The sequence below is a fragment of the Trichosurus vulpecula genome, chromosome 3 (assembly GCF_011100635.1).
Source record: "Trichosurus vulpecula isolate mTriVul1 chromosome 3, mTriVul1.pri, whole genome shotgun sequence".
Lineage (NCBI taxonomy): Eukaryota > Metazoa > Chordata > Mammalia > Diprotodontia > Phalangeridae > Trichosurus > Trichosurus vulpecula.
Window position 1 is genome coordinate 46,107,991 of NC_050575.1, and position 19,478 is coordinate 46,127,468.

At 35.0% G+C, this 19,478-nt stretch overlaps 1 protein-coding gene across 1 annotated transcript in view; it reads left to right on the forward strand.

Annotated features, from left to right (window-relative positions):
* The window catches only part of SNX6 (sorting nexin 6), a 108,099-nt gene that overhangs the window by 69,399 nt on the left and 19,222 nt on the right, over positions 1-19,478 (forward strand). The window contains exons 7-12 of the mRNA XM_036750319.1: positions 2,014-2,119; positions 3,798-3,873; positions 7,077-7,116; positions 16,720-16,806; positions 18,825-18,984; positions 19,072-19,157. Of these exons, the coding sequence (XP_036606214.1) occupies positions 2,014-2,119; positions 3,798-3,873; positions 7,077-7,116; positions 16,720-16,806; positions 18,825-18,984; positions 19,072-19,157 (555 nt within the window). The remainder of the gene's footprint in view (positions 1-2,013; positions 2,120-3,797; positions 3,874-7,076; positions 7,117-16,719; positions 16,807-18,824; positions 18,985-19,071; positions 19,158-19,478) is intronic.

A 19,478-nucleotide genomic window follows, 5' to 3' on the forward strand; every position in this document is an offset into this window, starting at 1 on the left:
ATCTAGAAGTGGTATTGCTGGGTCAAAGGGTATGCACAATTTTATAGCCCTTTAAGCATAGTTCCAAATTCCCCAAGATGTTTTTCATGATTTCACATGTGTAATTGATATATAGTTTGTCTTTCCAGTCAGTGGGGGAGGGACTTGCAAAGAGGGAGAGAATTTGAAACTCAATAAAAATTTTTAAAAGATTAAGCACAATGGATTCTTCTGTTTTCAACATCATTCATTTTAGAAATGGTAAAGATGTAGTTCATCGTTGAATTAGCTTCCAAAAGCTTACATGTTCTCTACTAATTATACTTATGAGGGATACTCTTGCTTCCTATATTGATGTCTCAATATTTCTGTGTATGTGAGAGAGTGAGAATTATAGATCAATAGTTATTGATGTTCTCTCAGTCAGCTTTTTTCAGTATTAATAAAGACATTTTCTCAATGCTTTTAGTAACTTTCCCTTCCTTCAGACACATCATATATCAGTCTTTCAGTGTTTTTGTAATATTTTCTCATCTTCCAATGCAGATTTGATAGACAGCTATGTACATAGATAGTTAATTAGTCCAACTCAGTTGTTTTACCTTTCTTTGTTCTCTTCAATACCATTTCTCCTTCTATAAAGTATGCCTGAGACTTAGTGTCTCAGTGGGGTTCCACTGTTATTGGTGGAGAAAGCAATTAGCTAAAATGATTTTTGTATATCTTTTTCGCTTTTATTTCTAGTTGTGTTGATAAGCAAAATGAGCTCCTTAGCACTTAGTTCAACAAGTGCCCTTGAAGAGTTTGGCTTTTGTTTGCTTTGAGTAATTCAGTGTATTTCATTGAGTCTTACTAAGTGCTAAGCCCCAGGCTCAAACTCCGATTAGGTGTAAAATCTATGCGGGTGTGGATTGGCAACTAAGGTGGGGCCCAAAGTGGGGCTAACTCCAGGGAGGGCCTAGTTTACATATCTGGTACAGCAGAGGCTTTTAGACCATGTGGGTTTAAGTCCGCCTGTTTGTGACGATTCTAGGTCACGTGGGTGAGTCACATGTGTGACTCACCCCTGACGCTGAAAAAGATATAAAACTAGGGGTTGGCCTCCTCTTCTCTGGAGCTCTTTGCCGCAGCAGTGGTGGTACGTGACTCTGGGCTACCCCTTGTTCTGAGCTTGGGTCTGTCTGTTGATGTTTGTAATTTGTTTGTATTTTGTTCTGAAGTTCAGGGTGCTGGATTTTTCCCCTGAACTAAGTGAATGCTGTCTGTATGCTGGATTAAAGTAAACTTGTCAACCCCTTCGCCTTGCTTTCCTTTGTTAAGCAGATCAAAAGAACCTGTGCTGTTGGCAGCTTTCTGGGTGCTGGCTGTGGGTGGATCTTACACCCCCACAGAAGCTGCTAGCTGGATTGTTGAAACACTAGTCCTTCCATTTCTGACCTTGAACATCCTAGGTATGATTGAGCTAAGTTGAATATCTTGCAAAGCTTTCTTTAAGCTAATTTTACTCTCCACTACTTCTCTGCTTCATTTTTTTTTGAGGGGGGAAGGCAGGGCAGTTGGGGTTAAGTGACTTGCCCAGGGTCATACTGCTAGTAAGTGTGTCAAGTGTCTGAGGCCGGATTTGAAGTCAGGTCCTCCTGACTCCAGGGCCGGTGCTGTACTCACTGCTGCCCCCAGTCTGCTTCATTTTCCATTATATTTTGCAAATAAGTTTATTTTTGAATGGCATAATTCTACAAGTACATTGCATAAGGCTATATCTTGAGGGCCACATACAAATGTGAATCTTCTAAGGCTCTCTGCACAGATAGTTAAAATCAAATGACTACTTTTCATCCTCTTAAATGAGGGTATATGAAGTGTACAAGATTATCTTTAAGTATTCACTGATTTGTTCTCCTTGTTGTTCAAGAGATTCTCAAAAGTCTTCTCCAGCATCACAATTCAGAAGCATCAATTCTGCAAGTGCTCAGGTTTCCTTGTAGTCTGACTTTAGACTATGTAAAAATCTTGTTTTTCTGTTTTGATCTACAGGATGTAGATGATTTCTTTGAACATGAGCGAACATTCCTTTTAGAATATCATAACCGAGTTAAGGACGCATCTGCCAAATCAGATAGGATGACAAGGTCACATAAAAGTAAGTATTAACTTTCTGAAGAGAAACCTAGAATAAACTTAATGTAGTAAAAGTTACTTATCTTGTGCAGTTGGCAATTTCCTTAGCATAGAAATATTTTTGTTTTTAAATCAATAAATGCACAACTTGAATGTAAAGACCTGATATAACAGTAAACTGTGTGTGTGGCTAATAAATGCTTTAATAGGAAGGAGGAAATTGGAGGAGGCTATTGCTTGGTAACCAGTAAAGTTCTGATTTTTTGCCATTCCTTTTTGGAGTATTTGAAAGTTATATTTTATTATGTTCTTCTCGAGGAAACTTCTGTCTATAATATGTAGTGTAGTTCTTCTTAAATACAGAGAAAATACTTTTTATGCTGTTTCTACAAACAGAAAGTAGCATTCTGGACGAAAAGTTAGGAGACTTAAGTGTTTTTTCCCCAGCTCCCGTATTGTTATACTGAAAAGCCATGGGCAAATAACTTAATTTGTTTTGCTTTCATTTCTTTGTAGTGTATTTACACACACATACCCACATACCTATATATGTATGTATATGCACACGCACACACACATATACATATATGTGTCAATCTTTATTTTCTTTAAATTATGATAAATAAAAGCAGGCATTTCTGCATCAAAGAAGGTCCTGTGCTCTGAGAGCAAAGCAAAATCCCAGTAGCACACAGGAAATGTGAGATGCCCAAATCTAAAGACATCACCATCCCAGATTTTCAAATGGACTATTTATGCACAACCTGTGGTAGAGACTTCCAAGCTCATATTGGACTTTTCACTCATAGTCAAAAACACTGTACCTAGACCCTAACATTGTGATGTCATTGGTCCTCTTCAAGTACAAAGGATGAACACCAACAACATAAACGCAGGAAACTCAGTAAACTTTATATGATCTCATCTTGATTAGTATTTAAAGAGGTGATTCTATTAGCTGCATATATCCAAGAAAATCCTAGAGTTTCTCCCTTGGAAAATATTATTATTATGGTCCATGCAGTCATGAAGAGTCAAACATGACTGAACGATTGAACAACCACCAAAAAACCTCAAGTAGTCAAAGTTAATTAACCAGCAAAATGAAAATATCTCTTGAGTTTTCAGTTCATACTTAACCTAGCAAGCTACAAGATTTTTAAATTTACTTATTTCTTTATCAAAAATCAGAATTCATGGCTATGAAAATAGTAAATTTAGGTTTGCCCAAAATGATGTGTCTGCGAGAGATTTCAGAATGTGCAGAATGAGAAATACATTTCCAAATCCAGGGTTTGTGGTAGAGAAAGCTTATTCAGAAGGGATTTTCCTTGGAATAACAATAAGTATGTAAAATTTTGATTTGGGATTAAATAGAAATCTATCCATGAATTGTTAGAATAGTAATTGGATATTAAGTTACTTTAAAGAAATTTTACATTTATAGAAAACTTGGAGTTTTATGATAATTTGAGCTACTAATGTGGAGAATTTTAATATATGATAAGTTTGCCTTGAACCTCATTCAAGGGGCTTTATTATTGGCATCACTAGATACACCTTTTTATAACACTTTAAAAGTTGTGTGGATGGCATAGGCTTAGAAGACAATGTTGTGTAAGTCTTAACTATGTTTATTCTCTAGCACTTAATTTTCATTTCTGTTGGAATGATATAGTAAATCTTCAAAATTTTCTTAGGTGCTGCAGATGATTACAATAGAATTGGATCTTCACTGTATGCATTAGGAACACAAGATTCTACAGATATATGCAAGTAAGCACTAAATAGTATTAAAGATAAAGCAAAGGAAAATTGCTAAATAACAGTCTCAGCCCATATACCTCCAACCTAGCATAATGAAATTCATTTTTTCTCATTCAGCATGTATCTGTATCAAGAAAATTTTGCTGAATGTGCTCTATTAGTATTCTGTCCTCATTTCTCTCCTGTTCACTTATCACAGGAATATGAGACATATATTGTTTTCACAATCTAATCTATTTCATTTGATAAAAATTGGCAGAATTTTTTTTCTTGAATTCTTATTAAGTCTTGTAAGTTATTATGTGTTCCTTTGAGAAAATTTTATTAAAATAAAGAATACCAGTTTCAAATTCATAATCAGTAGGATTATTGTGGTTCAGATGTTGTATCCCTAAAGAAAGTTTTTTAACATGATTTATTCTACATTTTATAATTTAGCGAATATGCATTTGGTAACTGAGAAGTTACTAATATGAAATTGACAATAGAGTAGATTACTTAGAAAGTTTGATTGCATAACTATCCTATGATAGCGGGGTTACTTAAGTTGATTTGAGCTATATCTTAAGTACATTGTAAGCCCCACTCTTAATGGAAAAGCATTTCAGCTTTTCATTCTTAGATCTATTTTTTTTTAATTATAGAAAAAATTTGAGAGTTAATTATTCCATACCTTTTCCCAAAATCTTCTCTGAACTATGACATAACAATTTTCAGGAGAAATTCAAGATCCAGAATTCTAAACAGGGCAGAATAGGCTAGAAGTTTCACTTTTATTTACATTACTCAGTACAGAAGAAAAACAATTGATTAATAGTTCATTTTTCACTTTCTAGTGATAAAACATGGATTAATAGTTGATAACAAGATAGGGATTATGTCTTCATGGAAATGGGAAATTACTTGTTTCATTAACTTTTTTACATTAACATTAACTGAGTTATTGACAAGGTATTAAACAGGAAGTTGTGTTTGCCAGAGGTTCTGGAGGTGTCACTTAGAAGATCTAAAAAAAATAAAGATGTTATATTGATTGCTCCATTCAATGAACATTAAACATATCCTGTGTACAGAGTATTGTTGTAGGCACTAGGGGAAATAGAAAATTTATGGTTTCTTTGTTTCTGAAAGCTTAGTATAAAAGAAGACAAACTGTAATACAAATATTAAATGAAACATGTATTCAAGAATATAAAATAGTGCTGTGTGAGGGCCAAGGAAGAGGGTTACTTCTGGTGGTGGGTTGAAAGGAGTAGACTCAAGGATTCATAGAAGGGGTGCCTTTTGAGTTGGGCTTTAAAGAATTCAGCAGGCAAAGAGGGATAAGGAGAAGCCATTCCAGATACACAAATGGAGGAGAGTTCCTTGTTATCCAAATGATCCTATACATGATGAAGTTCTAATTGTATCTTGCCCTAGAAAACACTACAAGGTATACAGTAATGAGAAAAAAGAAAAGATTCATGTAGTCTTCCATATTGGAAAAGTAAAAGGAGAGCAAAATGCCTATTGCCCAAATTGTGACATGTAGCCAGACAGGCTGTCTTATATGTGGAGGCAGCTAAGTGGCTCAGTAGATAAGAGCATTAGGCCTGGAATTAGGAAGACCTCAGTTCAAATTTTACCTCAAACACTTACTAGTTGTGCGACCTTTGACAAATAATTTAACCTCTGTCTGCCTTAATCCACTTGAGAAGGAGGTGGCAAACCACTCCAGTATCTTTGCCAAGAAAATCCCATGGCATCCTATGATCCCACGGGGTCACAAAGAGTAGGACATGACTGAATGACTGAACAACAACAGTCAACATATGCTGCTGGAATAATGAATTGGATCTTGAATTGAAGTTCAGACTGGAGTTGCATTTGGGAAAATTCATCAACTATTATTGTGGCCAAAAGCCCATCTGAGTGATTTTATATGGTTGCAAATTATGGAAATCCAGTCTATCAGAAGAAGTAAAATGACAGCTCTAAGGGCAGAGGAAAAGTTCATCATGGCCATGTGTAGCCTGCAATGTATTTGCCAACAAGATTAGTTTATTAAAAACAATGTAGAATGTGTTGAATATCGTTAAAGTTGTATGTGACCAAAAATCTAAGTGGGCAAATAATAATATATCAAGAATTAGAAAACAGATGGACCACTTAAGTGACACATTGCTACTCCTTACATACTGTAATGAAGAGCAAGAGAAAGGCCTCCAGAGCATTGGATAGGTAGTATGTGGAGAATTTATGGGAAACTATGAACTAGAATTGCATAAAATAAATATTATATATATGAAGGCTATTATTTTACTTTTCCCACACTAGTATTTCTCTGATTGTAGTAATTCATTCAATTGAATACAGTACCATCTATACTCTTAAAACTGATGTTACCAGCTTTACATTTGATTTCTTTTTAGTGTGTGGTGGTGTTACCAACTTGAAGTATAGAATGATTCTTTGATAGAAAGTTGAAAGTGTTTTATTCCCCTATTACTATGTAGGAACAAACCAGTCTTTGGAAACACATAAGGCATAGTTTTTAATCCTCAAATATCTGAAGCGTTTCTGTACCTTCATTGTTTTCCCTTTAATTGGATGGAAAGAATGAGCTGTTTTACCTCTACTCCTTAGTATTTTATTTGCACATTAACTTTTGAGGGAGATGAATAGTTTTGATGAAATATGGTTCATTACTAAAGGGCATAAAGATATGTGTGTTTAGTTTGTGGTTTAGTGTGCCTTCTTGACACAAAAGGCTTTCACTGAAAGATTTGAAATATAGTGATTTTTTTCTGTAACCTTCAACAGATTTCAATTTGTACATGAATCAAAGTAAGAACTAGTATCCTTGCATGTACTAGTGACTAACAAAATCTCTGGCTTTAATGATAACTTACATTTAAATCTTGCTTTAAAAATGGCTAAATTATTTCCAAATATTATTTCAAGCCTCAAAACAACCTTGTGAAGTGTAGGTTATCATCCCTATTCTATAGTTAAGGAAACTAAGACCCAGAGAGGATATGTTACGTGCCTGTTGTCATACCACTAGTAAGTGTCAGAGGTAGGATTTAGACTTAGATCTCTCTGACTCCAGGTCTAGCTCTCTAGCAAATGCTCGCAATTAATTTGGATGTTTGAGCAATTCTGTGAAGACTTGAAGTGGGAAAGTATTGATATCCAAGGAAGCAACTGATAAAAATCTTTTTTCCTTCCAGATTTTTTCTTAAAGTTTCAGAATTGTTTGATAAGACAAGGGTAAGTCCCATTAATTAAGATTTGAGAATCTAAACTGTGCATGCAGTAAGACTTTAAGATCCCTTTGTGTTTTAGCAAAAAAGGTTGGTTATAGTTTAACAGTATAGATTCTGCCGAAAGCTATTATCCAGGAGTTAATTTTGAATGTAATATGTTTTATTCTTTGCCAAATATTTGTGTTTGAAATAAGAAATGTATTTTTGTTGTTCTTATCATCTAAATACTTATTTTAGCTTGCCTCCATTGTCTCATTTTGATATGAAAATATCTCTGAGTTCTTAAAGGCTGTCAAGTGGAAATCTCATTTTTTAAAGATGGTTCTTGGCAAGTCTTACTGAACTAGAAAGGATTCAAGTATGGAACTCTTAATGCCTGGAAAAAAAATCAGAGGAACTCATCACAAGGTTGGCTAGAAAGTATATTTCCAGCACATAGCAAATACTTAATAAATGCTTATTGACTCAACTTAAGAAAATCTCTAAGTCAATGTAGAAGAATTCTGATCCAAGTCGCTGTCCACACTGACCAAGTCAGCTTACATTTTACAAAGACTCTTACTGGAGTTCTTGTTTTCTTTTATGGTAGACCGGTGGGCTTTTTAACCTTTGCCAAGACTTCTGCTTTAGCACCTTGTGATACACTTATCAGCAAATGAATGATACAGTTATTATGCAGGTACTAAATTGTTTGGAAGGCTTTAATCACAGTAGTTACTATCTTAATAATATTGACATAATATCCTTTATGTTTTATATTCCATATGTGATTACAAGGGCTGGTTTGCAAAAAAAATATTGTTTATTTCATTCATGGGTGACTAAGCTGGGAGCAGTGATTAATCCTGTGCACATCAGATTTTGACTTGACAGTGCCAGGTGATTTCAGTTTATTTCAGAGACAAATGACACAAGAAAAAAAAAATTTGAGTAACAATTAACATGCTACCTGTGGTCCATTTTTCATATGTTAGGGCATGGTTGTTATGGATATCAAGCCTAAAAAAAAGGTTAAAAATATTCAAAAACCTTATGGTTTCCCTTAAAAACCATTAGGGATCTACCATCCATGAATAAAGCTCAAAAATTTTCAATTTTATGTATATATTTTTAGACTCTGACACCTCTTAGGGTAACATGTTTACTACTGCTTTGTATGTAAATTTATTTGTCTTAAATTTATGCATTTCAAGTTTCAAGGACCCTCCTTTTTTCTGGAATTGGTTAAACAAGACCAGGTTTACCATTTCCCTTTTATGTTTATACTATATTGGACTATATCACCTTTTACCTCTTTTCAAACTATCATATGACAGTACTCTTCTCTTGAAATGTTTTAGTTGTCTGTTGATTCTTTTCAAATCAGCAATATATTTTCCTTCACAAATATGACAATAATTATTCATAAACACTTGTGGTAAATCACAGCACCAAAAATGAAGTAGAGTCCATAGTGAACTGCAAAGTAAAGAAAAGCAAATAGTAGAGTGATATTCTTAAAGTGTGTGTGATATTGAAATGGATAAACATAAACAATATATATAAGACAACAGGATACTATCCATTTTTAGACTCGATTTGAGAGGTAAAATTAGAAAACCACAATGTTGATTTACAAGATTAGAAAGTTGCTATGGAGGAAGGTTAAAAATAAATGCAGTATACACACACACACGTACACACATTGTGTACGTGTGTGTGTGTGTGTGTGTGTGTGTCAGTAATGATGATTAAAAAAACATCCATTTCTACTGAGGACATTTGGTTCAAATCGGAACAGAAATGCTTTGAAGTAGATGTAAGAAGAAATTCCTGGCAGTGAGGTTTTAAATTCTAGAAAAGGTACAAAGAAACCCTTTCAGCAAGGTCTTTTAAAAATTTAAAAGAAAAAAAGAAAGAAACATTGAGAGGAAGAGTTCAGATTTGTTTTATGGCAATAATAAGTTAATCTTGATACCTCTCCCTGGCCCCCAGAGGCAATCATAGCAAAATTTTTTTATTAACATTTGGTATACTCTTGAGAAGTTAATTTTATTTTTTTAATTTATTTAATATATTTAGTTTTCAGCATTGATTTTCACAAAAGTTTGAATTACAAATTTTTTTCCCCATTTCTACCCTCCCCCCACTCCAAGGTGGCGTATATTCTGGTTGCCCTGTTCCCCAGTCAGCCCTCCCATCTGTCACCCCACTCCCCTCCCATCCCCCTTTCCCTTCTTCTCTTGTAGGGCAAGATAAATTTCTATGCCCCATTGCCTGTGTATCTTACTTCCTAGTTGCATGCAAAAACTTTTTTTTGTTGTTGTTGTTTTTGAACGTCTGTTTTTAAACCTTTGAGTTCCAAATTCTCTCCCCTTTTCCCTCCCCACTCACCCTCCCTAAGAAGAGAAACAATTCAACATAGGCCACATGCGTATCATTATGTAAAACCCTTCCACAATACTCATGTTCTGAAAGATTAACTGTGTTTTGCTCCTTCCTAACCTATCCCCTTTTATTGAATTTTCTCCCTTGACCCTGTCCCTTTTCGAAAGTGTTTGTTTTTTTATTTTGCCCAATTGTATGCCCATAAATTTGACAACCTTAGAGATATGGATGAATATCTACAAAAACATAAACTGCCCAGGTTAACAGAAAAGGAAGTAAAATTTCTAAATAAGCCCATCCATCTCAGAAAAAGAAATTGAGCATGCCATCAATGAACTCCCTAGGAAAAAATCTCCAGGGCCAGATGGTTTTACATGTGAATTCTATCAAACATTTAAAGAACAACTAATTCCAATACTTTGCAGACTATTTGAGAAAATAGGTGTAGAAAGAGTCCTAACAAATTCTTTTTATGACACAAATATGGTACTAATACCCAAACCAGGTAGAGTCAAAACAGAGAAAGAAAATTATAGACCAATTTCTCTAATGAATATTGATGCAAAAATTTTAAATAAAATATTAGCAAAAAGATTGCAGCAACTTATCACGAGAATAATACACTATAACCAGGTAGGATTTATTCCAGGAATGCAAGGCTGGTTCAATATTAGGAAAACTATTAGCATAATTGACCATATGAACAACAAAACTAGCAGAAACCATATGATCATCTCAATAGATGCAGAAAAAGCCTTTGACAAAGTACAACACCCATTCCTATTAGAAAGCATAGGAATAAATGGAACCTTCCTTAAAATTATAACTAGCATCTACCTAAAACCATCAACAAACGTTATTTGTAATGGGGATAAGCTAAATGCATTCCCAATAAGATCAGGGGTGAAACAAGGATGTCCATTATCACCCCTGCTATTCAATTTGGTACTGGAAATGTTAGCTGTAGCAATAAGAGAAGAAAAAGAAATTGAAGGAATTAGAATAGGAAACGAAAGTGTTTGTTTTTGATTACCTCCTCCCCCCGTCTGCCCTCCCTTCTATCATCCCCCCTTTTTTATCTTCCTCCTTCTTCCCTGTGGGGTAAGATATCCAATTGAGTGTGTAAGGTATTCCCTTCTCAGGTCAAATCCAGTGAGAGCAAGATTTACTCATTCTCCCTCACCTGCCCCCTCTTCCCTTCCTACAGAACCACTTTTTCTTGCCACTTTTATGCGAGATAATTTACCCCATTTTATCTCTCGCTTTCTCCCTCTCTCAATATAGTCCTCTCTTATCCCTTAAATTGATTTTATTTTTTTAGATATCATCCCTTCATATTCAACTCACCCTGTGCCCTTTGTGTGTACATATATATATACACACACACACACACACACACACACACACACACACACACGTACATGTATACATACATAGATACACACATATGTGTATATATATGTATACACATACATATATGTGCATATTCCTTTCAGCTACTATGATATTGAGATCTCATGAATCATACACTTCATCTTTCTATGTAGCAATGTAAACAAAACAGTTCAACTTTAGTAAGTCCCTTATGATTTCTCTTTCTTGTCTACTTTTTCATGCTTCTCTTTATTCTTGTGTTTGAAAGTCAGATTTTCTCTTCAGCTCTGGTCTTTTCACTGAGAAAGCTTGAAAATCCAAATTTTGCCTTGGAGCATGATACTCAGTTTTGCTGGGTAGGTGATTCTTGATTTTAATCCTAACTCCATTGACCTCCAGAATATCGTATTCCAAGCCCTTCGGTCCCTTAATGTGGAAACTGCCAGATCCTGTGTTATCCTGATTGTTTTTCCACAATATTCAAATTGTTTCTTTCTGGCTGCTTGCAGTATTTTCTCCTTGACCTGGGAGCTCTGGAATTTGGCAACAATGTTCCTAGGAGTTTTTTGGGGGGGATCTATTTGAGGAGGCAATCTGTGGATTCTTTCAATTTCTATTTTACCCTCTGGCTCTAGAATATCAGGGCAGTTCTCCTTGATAATTTCTTGAAAGATGATGTCTAGGCTCTTTTTTTGATCATGGCTTTCAGGTAGTCCAATAATTTTTAAATTATCTCTCCTGGATCTATATTCTAGGTCAGTGGTTTTTCCAATGAGATATTTGACATTGTCTTCCACTTTTTCATTCCTTTGGTTCTGTTTTATAATACCTTGATTTCTCATAAAGTCACTAGCTTCCACTTGCTCCAATCTAATTTTTAAGATAGTATTTTCTTCATTGGTCTTTTGGACCTCCTTTTCCATTTGGCTAATTCTGCCTTTCAAGGCATTCTTCTCCTCATTGGCTTTTTGGAGCTCTTTTGCCATTTGAGTTAGTCTATTTTGTAAAGTGTTGTTTTCTTCAATATTTTTTTCAGTATTTTTTTGGGTCTCCTTTAGCAAGTCATTGACTTGTTTTTCATGGTTTTCTCGCATCCTTCTCATTCCTCTTCCCAATTTTTCCTCTACTCCTCTAATGTGCTTTTCCCCATCCTTTTTGAACTCTTCCATGGCCTGAGACCAGTTCATGTTTTTCTTGGAGGCTTTTGGTGTAGGCTCTTGCACTTTGTTGACTTCTTCAGGCCATATGTTTTGGTCTTCTCTGTCACCAAAGAAAGATTCCAAAGTCTGAGACTGAATCTGGGTGCTTTTTCGCTGCCTGGCCATGTTCCCATCCAACTTACTTGACCCTTGAGTTTTTCGTCGGGGTGTGACTGCTTGTAGAGCAAAGAATACTTTGTTCCAAGCTTGAGGAGATGTACCGTTGATTTCAGAGCTATTTCTATACAACTGGCTCTGCCACCCCAGCACTCCTCCTTCCTCAAGAACCCTCAATCCGGACCTGATGCAAATCTTCCACAGGCTCTTCACTCCTACTCTGATCCGCCACTTAATTCCTCCCACTCGGTGGGCCTGGGGCCGGAAGTAACTGCAGCTGTAGTTCTGTAGCTGCACCTCCCCCGCTGCCCCTGCAGCTGTTGCCGACCTGTGAACTCTGTCCCCCCCCTCAGCTTTTCCCACTAACCTTATCTGTTGTCTTTGGTGTTTGTGGGTTGAGAAGTCTGGTAACTGCCACAGCTCACTGATTCAGGGTGCTAGGGCCTGTTCTGCCCAGCTCCTGGTCTGGCTGGTCCTGCTGCCTCCCACTCTGAGCTCTGCTCCCCTCCACTCCATGTGCGATAGACCTCATCCAGTGACCATCCAGGCTGTCCTGGGCTGGATCCCTGCTTCCCTCTGCTATTTTGTGGGTTCTGCAGTTCTAGAATTTCTTCAGAGCCATTTTTTACAGGTTTTTGGAGGGACGTGGTGGGGAGCTCATGCAAGTCCCTGCTTTCCAGCTGCCATCTTGGCTCCACCCCCGGATGTCCAAGAAGTTAATTTTAGACTTTACATATCAGTTTTGAACCCCTTTAAGTGGTGCTAATAGGAAAAGTAGCCATTTTGTAGAGGAAAGTAGTGAAAATCGATTTTTGAAGTCCTATAACTTTTAAAATATTATATGGAAATGTCATTTTCTTTATATAATTTCTCTGAGGGCATCTAGTTCAGTATTAATATAGGATTCTCTTCTATAACACAGCCAACAAGTGGACATTTGTCCTCAACTTTAATATTTCCAGTAAAAAGGAGTTCTATCACCTTAAAAGGCAGCCCATTCCATTTTTAACAGCTGTAATGTTCATATTCTTCATACTGATCTGAAATCCGTTTATTGATCCTAGTTTGGAAAAACACAAAATATACTTAATCCTTCCTAATGACTATCCTTCAGCTATTTAAAGAAAACTGTCTTCTTCCCCTCAAGTCTTATCTTTTCCAGGCTAAACCCAATCCCTTATGACCAAATTAGTATATTTTTTTACATTATACATAACATAATAAATTTTCACCCATCTTAATGTTTTGTTACTAACATTCATGTAACTGAGAGGGGACTCTACAACAGATAAGAATTGTGCATCCTGTAAGAAACTTAAAGGATTTTCCTGGTTCTCTAGATGAGGAGTCTAGGACAGAGTGTTTTAAAGTATATCTGTGACATGTATGTTCCAGTTCTAAGCATTTTGGATGACTAGAAATTCTGAATCATGAGTATCTAGATATGAGACATTTTGCTACTTCTCGATATACATGAGTCTTCCTAATTTGATTTTGTAACAATTTGGAAAGAGGACAATATGAAGTTTACCTTTGCATAAAATAACTTTTCTTTATTATAAAAATCAGTCTATAACAGTTAAAATGACAAAGTGATAGGGGATCATGAATCTAAAATCTCAAAAGGACCTTAGAGGTTATCTAGTTCAACCCCTTTATTTTACAGTGAATAAACTAAGGCCCAGCAAGGTTAAGTCACTTGCCAAAGGTTACTTTCAGTTTTTAAAAACTTGAAAAAATAATCCTTTTTCAAGCATTTCATTCTAGATCATAATAGAGTCAGTACACTAATTACAAATCATTACTAATGAAGCAGGTAGCCCAAGCACCTTTAATAATAAAACACTTTTAGTTTGTTCACTGTACTTATATTAAATAAAATTCTCTAATCCAAATTTCTTGCTAATTCCAACTGTATTACCTAGCTAATAAAAAAATTAGTGAGGTGGGGCAGCTAGGTGGCGCAGTGAGTAGAGCACCAGCCCTGGAGTTAGGAGGACCTGAGTTCAAATCCTGCCTCAGACACTTGACACTTGTACTAGCTGTGTGACCTTGGGCAAGTCACTTAACCCCAATTGCCCTGCCAAAAAGCAAAAAAAAAAAAAAAAAGTTAAAAAAAATTAGTGAGGATTTTGTTGAAAAAACAACCTGTAACATATCTTGTTTCATAAGTAAATAAAATCTTATAATGAAATCCTAATATTTGATGTTAGGAAAGAACTTTAATCAAAATTGTAATAGAAGGATAGAACTTATAAATTATAGTTAATGGAGAGTTCCTATGCCTATTATCTATTCCTATCTATTTTTTATCTATTATCTATTAATTATCTATTCCTGTCCTATTATCTTGAGCATCAGCTGCCTCCAACAAGTTTTTGTTAAATAATAACGTGCGTCAATTCATGATTTAATAAATGTCTGTAAAATAATCATTCTTGTTAATTTATAACAAGAACTATATACATTAATATACATTACATTACTATATACTATAATGTATATACTATACTTAATATATACTTAATTTATAGCAAGAACTATATACATTAACTATACATTACATTACTATATACTATAATGTATATACTATAAATTACATTAAGAGTTTCACTTAGACTAAATATGATTATAATTTGTGCATTTGTATTTTCTTGCATCATAAAGCTATGATTGGGTAACAGAGTTTTGCTTTGGAATAACCTACCATGTAGGAACTCTTTGTAGGTTATGTATCTTTTATGTATGCACACTAAGAATATATGTTGTGCTTTAATTTATCCAAGTATTAAATACCAAAATATATTGTTTCTATATAGTACTTTTAATTTGTATCATGTAGAACAGGGCTGTCCAACCTCAGGTTTTTATCAAAACAATAGACAAAGTATTTTGATTTGCCATTTTAGTGAGAACTCTATGGAAGCACTACTAAAGCATTTATGTAAATTTCTGTGCTTGTAGGTGGGCTGCATAAATCTGAGAGCGCATGGGGTCCTGGGCCGCATTTTGGACAGCCCTGATATAGAAGAAGATCTAATTTGTAATTGCAGGAACTTGGCATCAGTACATTTTTGTGGTACACTGTGCCATTAATTGAAAGCATAATTTATAGATATAGATATTTTGAACTTCAGAAACTCAAAAGCAGAGTATTCTTTGCGGTATCCCTGCAGTTTTAATTGAAAGTCTAATTTGCTAGAATAAAAGACCAAAACAAGTCTGGAAAGCAGCATAGTTAGAAAGTTGTCCTCAGAGCCAGAAAGACTAGATTAAAGACCTGTTTTTGATGTGTGCTGGCTTTGTAACCATGGGCAAATGAGGTAATGTCCCAGTGCTTTAGGCAGCCTAACTAGGATAGAAACTGCAGAGAAGGGTGCTGACCTGCACTGGTAGAAGGAGTTACACTTAGCCAGAAATTCCCTATAGCAATGACCTCACTATATACAGATATATAAGATGACATGTTTTAGGGATAAATTTTACCCTTTGATTTAAAAAGCCGGTTTCACATGGATACGTTGTAAAATGCACAGCTAAGCAACAGTACATTTGAAAAAGACTTAGGTTTTTAGCAGACTATCAATTTAGCAGTGTGATATGGAAACCAACCCCACCCCCACCCCCATCCCCCAAAAAAAAACACCTAAAAAATGTGAGACTAAATTAAGAGAGGTGGAGTATTTGGTACCAGAAACTTGATATAGTCCTGTTATACTCTGCCCTAGTCACCTTTAGGAAAAATATTAATAATCGAGAGAGTAGCCAAAGGAGGGTAGCCAGGATGGTGAATGGCCCTGGCATTATGTCATGAGGATTAGCTAAAGGAACTAGAGATGTTTAGTTAGGTAAGATAAGACATCATTGCTCTTGCTAAGCATCTGAAGGGCTGTTGGGGAAGTAGTAGATTTGTTACACTTGGCCCCAGGAGGCTGGACTAGCAGTGGATAAAAGTGGCAAAGAGACAAATTTAGGTTCAAAATAAGGTAAAACTTACTAACATTTAATTTTTGAAAAACAGAAGGGCGTCCTTGTAAGGTAACAGGTTCTTCCTAATTTGAGATCTTCAGGGAAGGGTTGAAGGCTCACTTGTCAAGTAATATTTGAATATGGGTTTGGCTAGCTGACTTCTGAGGTCTCTTCCAGCTCTGAGGTTATGTGATTCTATAGAAGTTATCTGCTTCATTTAACTGATTTTGGTTTCCTCTACTGACAAAGAATAGGCATGGAAAGGGAGAGTATTTTGAAAAATATTTTTTAAAATATAAGCGTTTTCTATAACTATTTAAATTTCTTGTAGTGACTTAGTAGGAGGAGTTCTTAACCTTTTTTGTGTCATAGATACCTTTGGCAATCTGGTAAAGCCTATGGACTTCTTAGAATGTTTTTAAGTATATAAAGTAAAATACATAGGATTACAAAGAAAGCCAATTATATTGAAATATAATCACCACAGTATTTAAAAAACAACCCAACATTAAGAATTCCTAAAGTAGAGGGAACTGAAAGGTGTGTATTTGCTTACAAAAACAATGCTTTTACTCTTTCAGAAGATAGAAGCACGAGTATCTGCTGATGAGGACCTCAAACTTTCTGACCTTCTAAAATATTACTTAAGGGAATCTCAAGCTGCTAAGGTGACTTTGTTGTTCAGTTTTCTTTGAGATGTTTTATGAGCGAGTAAACATTATTAGTCTTATGCCTCATATCCTATATACTGCCTCTCTAAAACTTCCATGACTGCAGCGAGGAAATTCGGTTTCTTGTGAATTCTATAAATTTCCATTAGGTTAACCAGAAATGTCTCTAAACAAAAACATTTTGGGTCTCTAAGAAATTTCCAATTTGCTATAATTCCACTAAGGAAAAGAAAGTCATTAAAAAAGCTTTCTAGCATTTAGCTTCAGAACGTTTATTTAAACTTTTAATGAGAATGAAAATGACTATGGGAATGCTTTAAATCAGGGCTGTCCAGCCTTAGGTTTTTATTGAAACAGTAGACAGTATATTTTGATTTGCCATTTTAGTGAGAGCTCTGGGGTAGCTCGGCTTTGTTTACTAAAGCGCTTATGTAAATTTCTATGCTTGTAGGTGGGCTGCATAAAATCTGCACTGCGGGCCACTTTTTGGACAGCCCTGCTTTAAATACTGCCTACAAAAATCAGCATCAAATAGTCCAGATTTAATGTTAACTTATAAAGTAGGTGAGTCTGAGTGCCAGTGCCTTCTTATTTCATATCAAATTCTCACAAGAGTATACAAATGTACACTTAATATTTCATTTTGCAAGAATAATTTCTATAATAAATGGTTTTTAATAAATCATGTCTTGTAAGCTGCTTACATTTCAAAAAGTGCAATAGGAAAATACGGTATATAGGAGATAACTGAAAAAAGTCATTCAAAATAAAATTCTAATCAGAATTTTCAGTAACTATAGGAAAAAAATCACCTCAGATACATTTATTTTGTGAAATGCACTGTAATTTCAAAATAGTTTAAAGTGTTTACTTTATTCATAACTAAAGAGAATTTGATTTTTAAGCTTAAGGATGTTGAATTTCTTCATCTCATGTAAATATAACTTAATTCAGAAAATATTAAGCATCTACTCTATTCAAGTCACTGTGCTAAGTAAAAATCTATTCTCATTCAATAATATTGAGAGACAAGATTTATAGAATACTGGCCTCAGGCCAGTAGGTTCCAAATCCTGCCTCAGACACTTATTAGCTATGTGACCTTAACATGTGTTGTTAAGTCATGTGCAGCACCTTTATGTACTGCAGTTTCCTCAGCTATCCTATCTAACAAGGTTCTTGAAAGGATCAAATGAAATAACATGGAAAATGCTTTGGAAACCTTTAAGCACTATAGAAATGCAGGCTGTAAAACTTGCCAAGAAAACCCTTATTTCATGTTATATACAAGAGGGAAGAAAGGTGTAAGAATTAGAAGGAAAAATGAAGTAATGTTTACTGAGGCTACATTTTCAAACTCAGTATAATGCAAGTATCTGTATCATCTTACAATTTACAAAAGTACTGTCATACAGTTTATATTGCTTCATTTTCACATTATCTATGAAATGTGGCAAACATTAATTTTTCCCATTTTATAAGCATGAAGCTGAGGCTCAATCATGGTTGCTATGTGACTTCCCAAAGTTAAAGATTTCAAAGAGGGTCAGGATTCAGACTTCTAGTCCACTACTAAGAAAGCTGCTATTCTCCTTGATAACACAGGTATCTTTGCAAAAAAAAAAAAATTCACTTGGAACTTCAGCTTTATAAACTATTAAATTTACTACTTTATAATGGAATTTATCTTTCAAATAAGCTATGTTTCTACAATTAAGATAGGCATGTTCCATTTTTCATGATTTTAATGAGTTTCTTAAGTATTAACACAAGACTTATGCACATTTTTCACACACACACACACAAACTCACACGATGTGGCATATACACCATGTTTGTTCCCAGGTCTCTTTTTATGAGAGAGCTCTTATTTTCCTTTCTTTGTATTTATATGATAAAAAAAATTAATGAAGTCTTACAAAAAGCAAAATTCACTTTAAGTGCTAAACTAAATGATTGAAAATAATAACTATGAGCTTTTGACATGTATTACTTTGAAGCATGCTATTTTATAGGATCTCCTGTACAGAAGATCTAGGTCACTAGTGGATTATGAAAATGCTAATAAGGCACTGGATAAAGCAAGAGCCAAAAATAAAGATGTTCTACAGGCTGAAACCTCTCAGCAAGTGTGTTGTCAGAAATTTGAAAAGATATCAGAATCTGCAAAGCAAGGTACTGCCCTTGTAATCTTTGTTTATAGGAAATGTCCCAAACTAATAGGTAAATTAAATTTTAAATCTTAATTTTTTTCTTTTGTAGAACTTATTGACTTTAAGACAAGAAGAGTTGCTGCATTCAGAAAAAATTTAGTGGAACTGGCAGAACTGGAACTAAAACATGCAAAGGTATTAAAACATTTTAAAGATATCAGTTGAGCTATTTATAAATACCGGTTGAACTATGAAAAAAGACAGGAAAAGAGGCAGGGTTAGGATTTCATTGGTATGCAGAGCTCCCAGTGATGAAATTCTCTACCATTTCAGGCTAGTATCCCCAGTGCAATGAAGTGTTTCTTCCCCCAATCCCCCAGTTTATTAAGAATTGCTTATTTTTAAAATTTTGAGTTCCAGATTTTCTCTTTAATCCCTCCTTAACCCACTGAGAAGGCAAGCAATATAATCTCAATTGCACATATGAAAACATGCCACGCACATTTTCGTATTAGC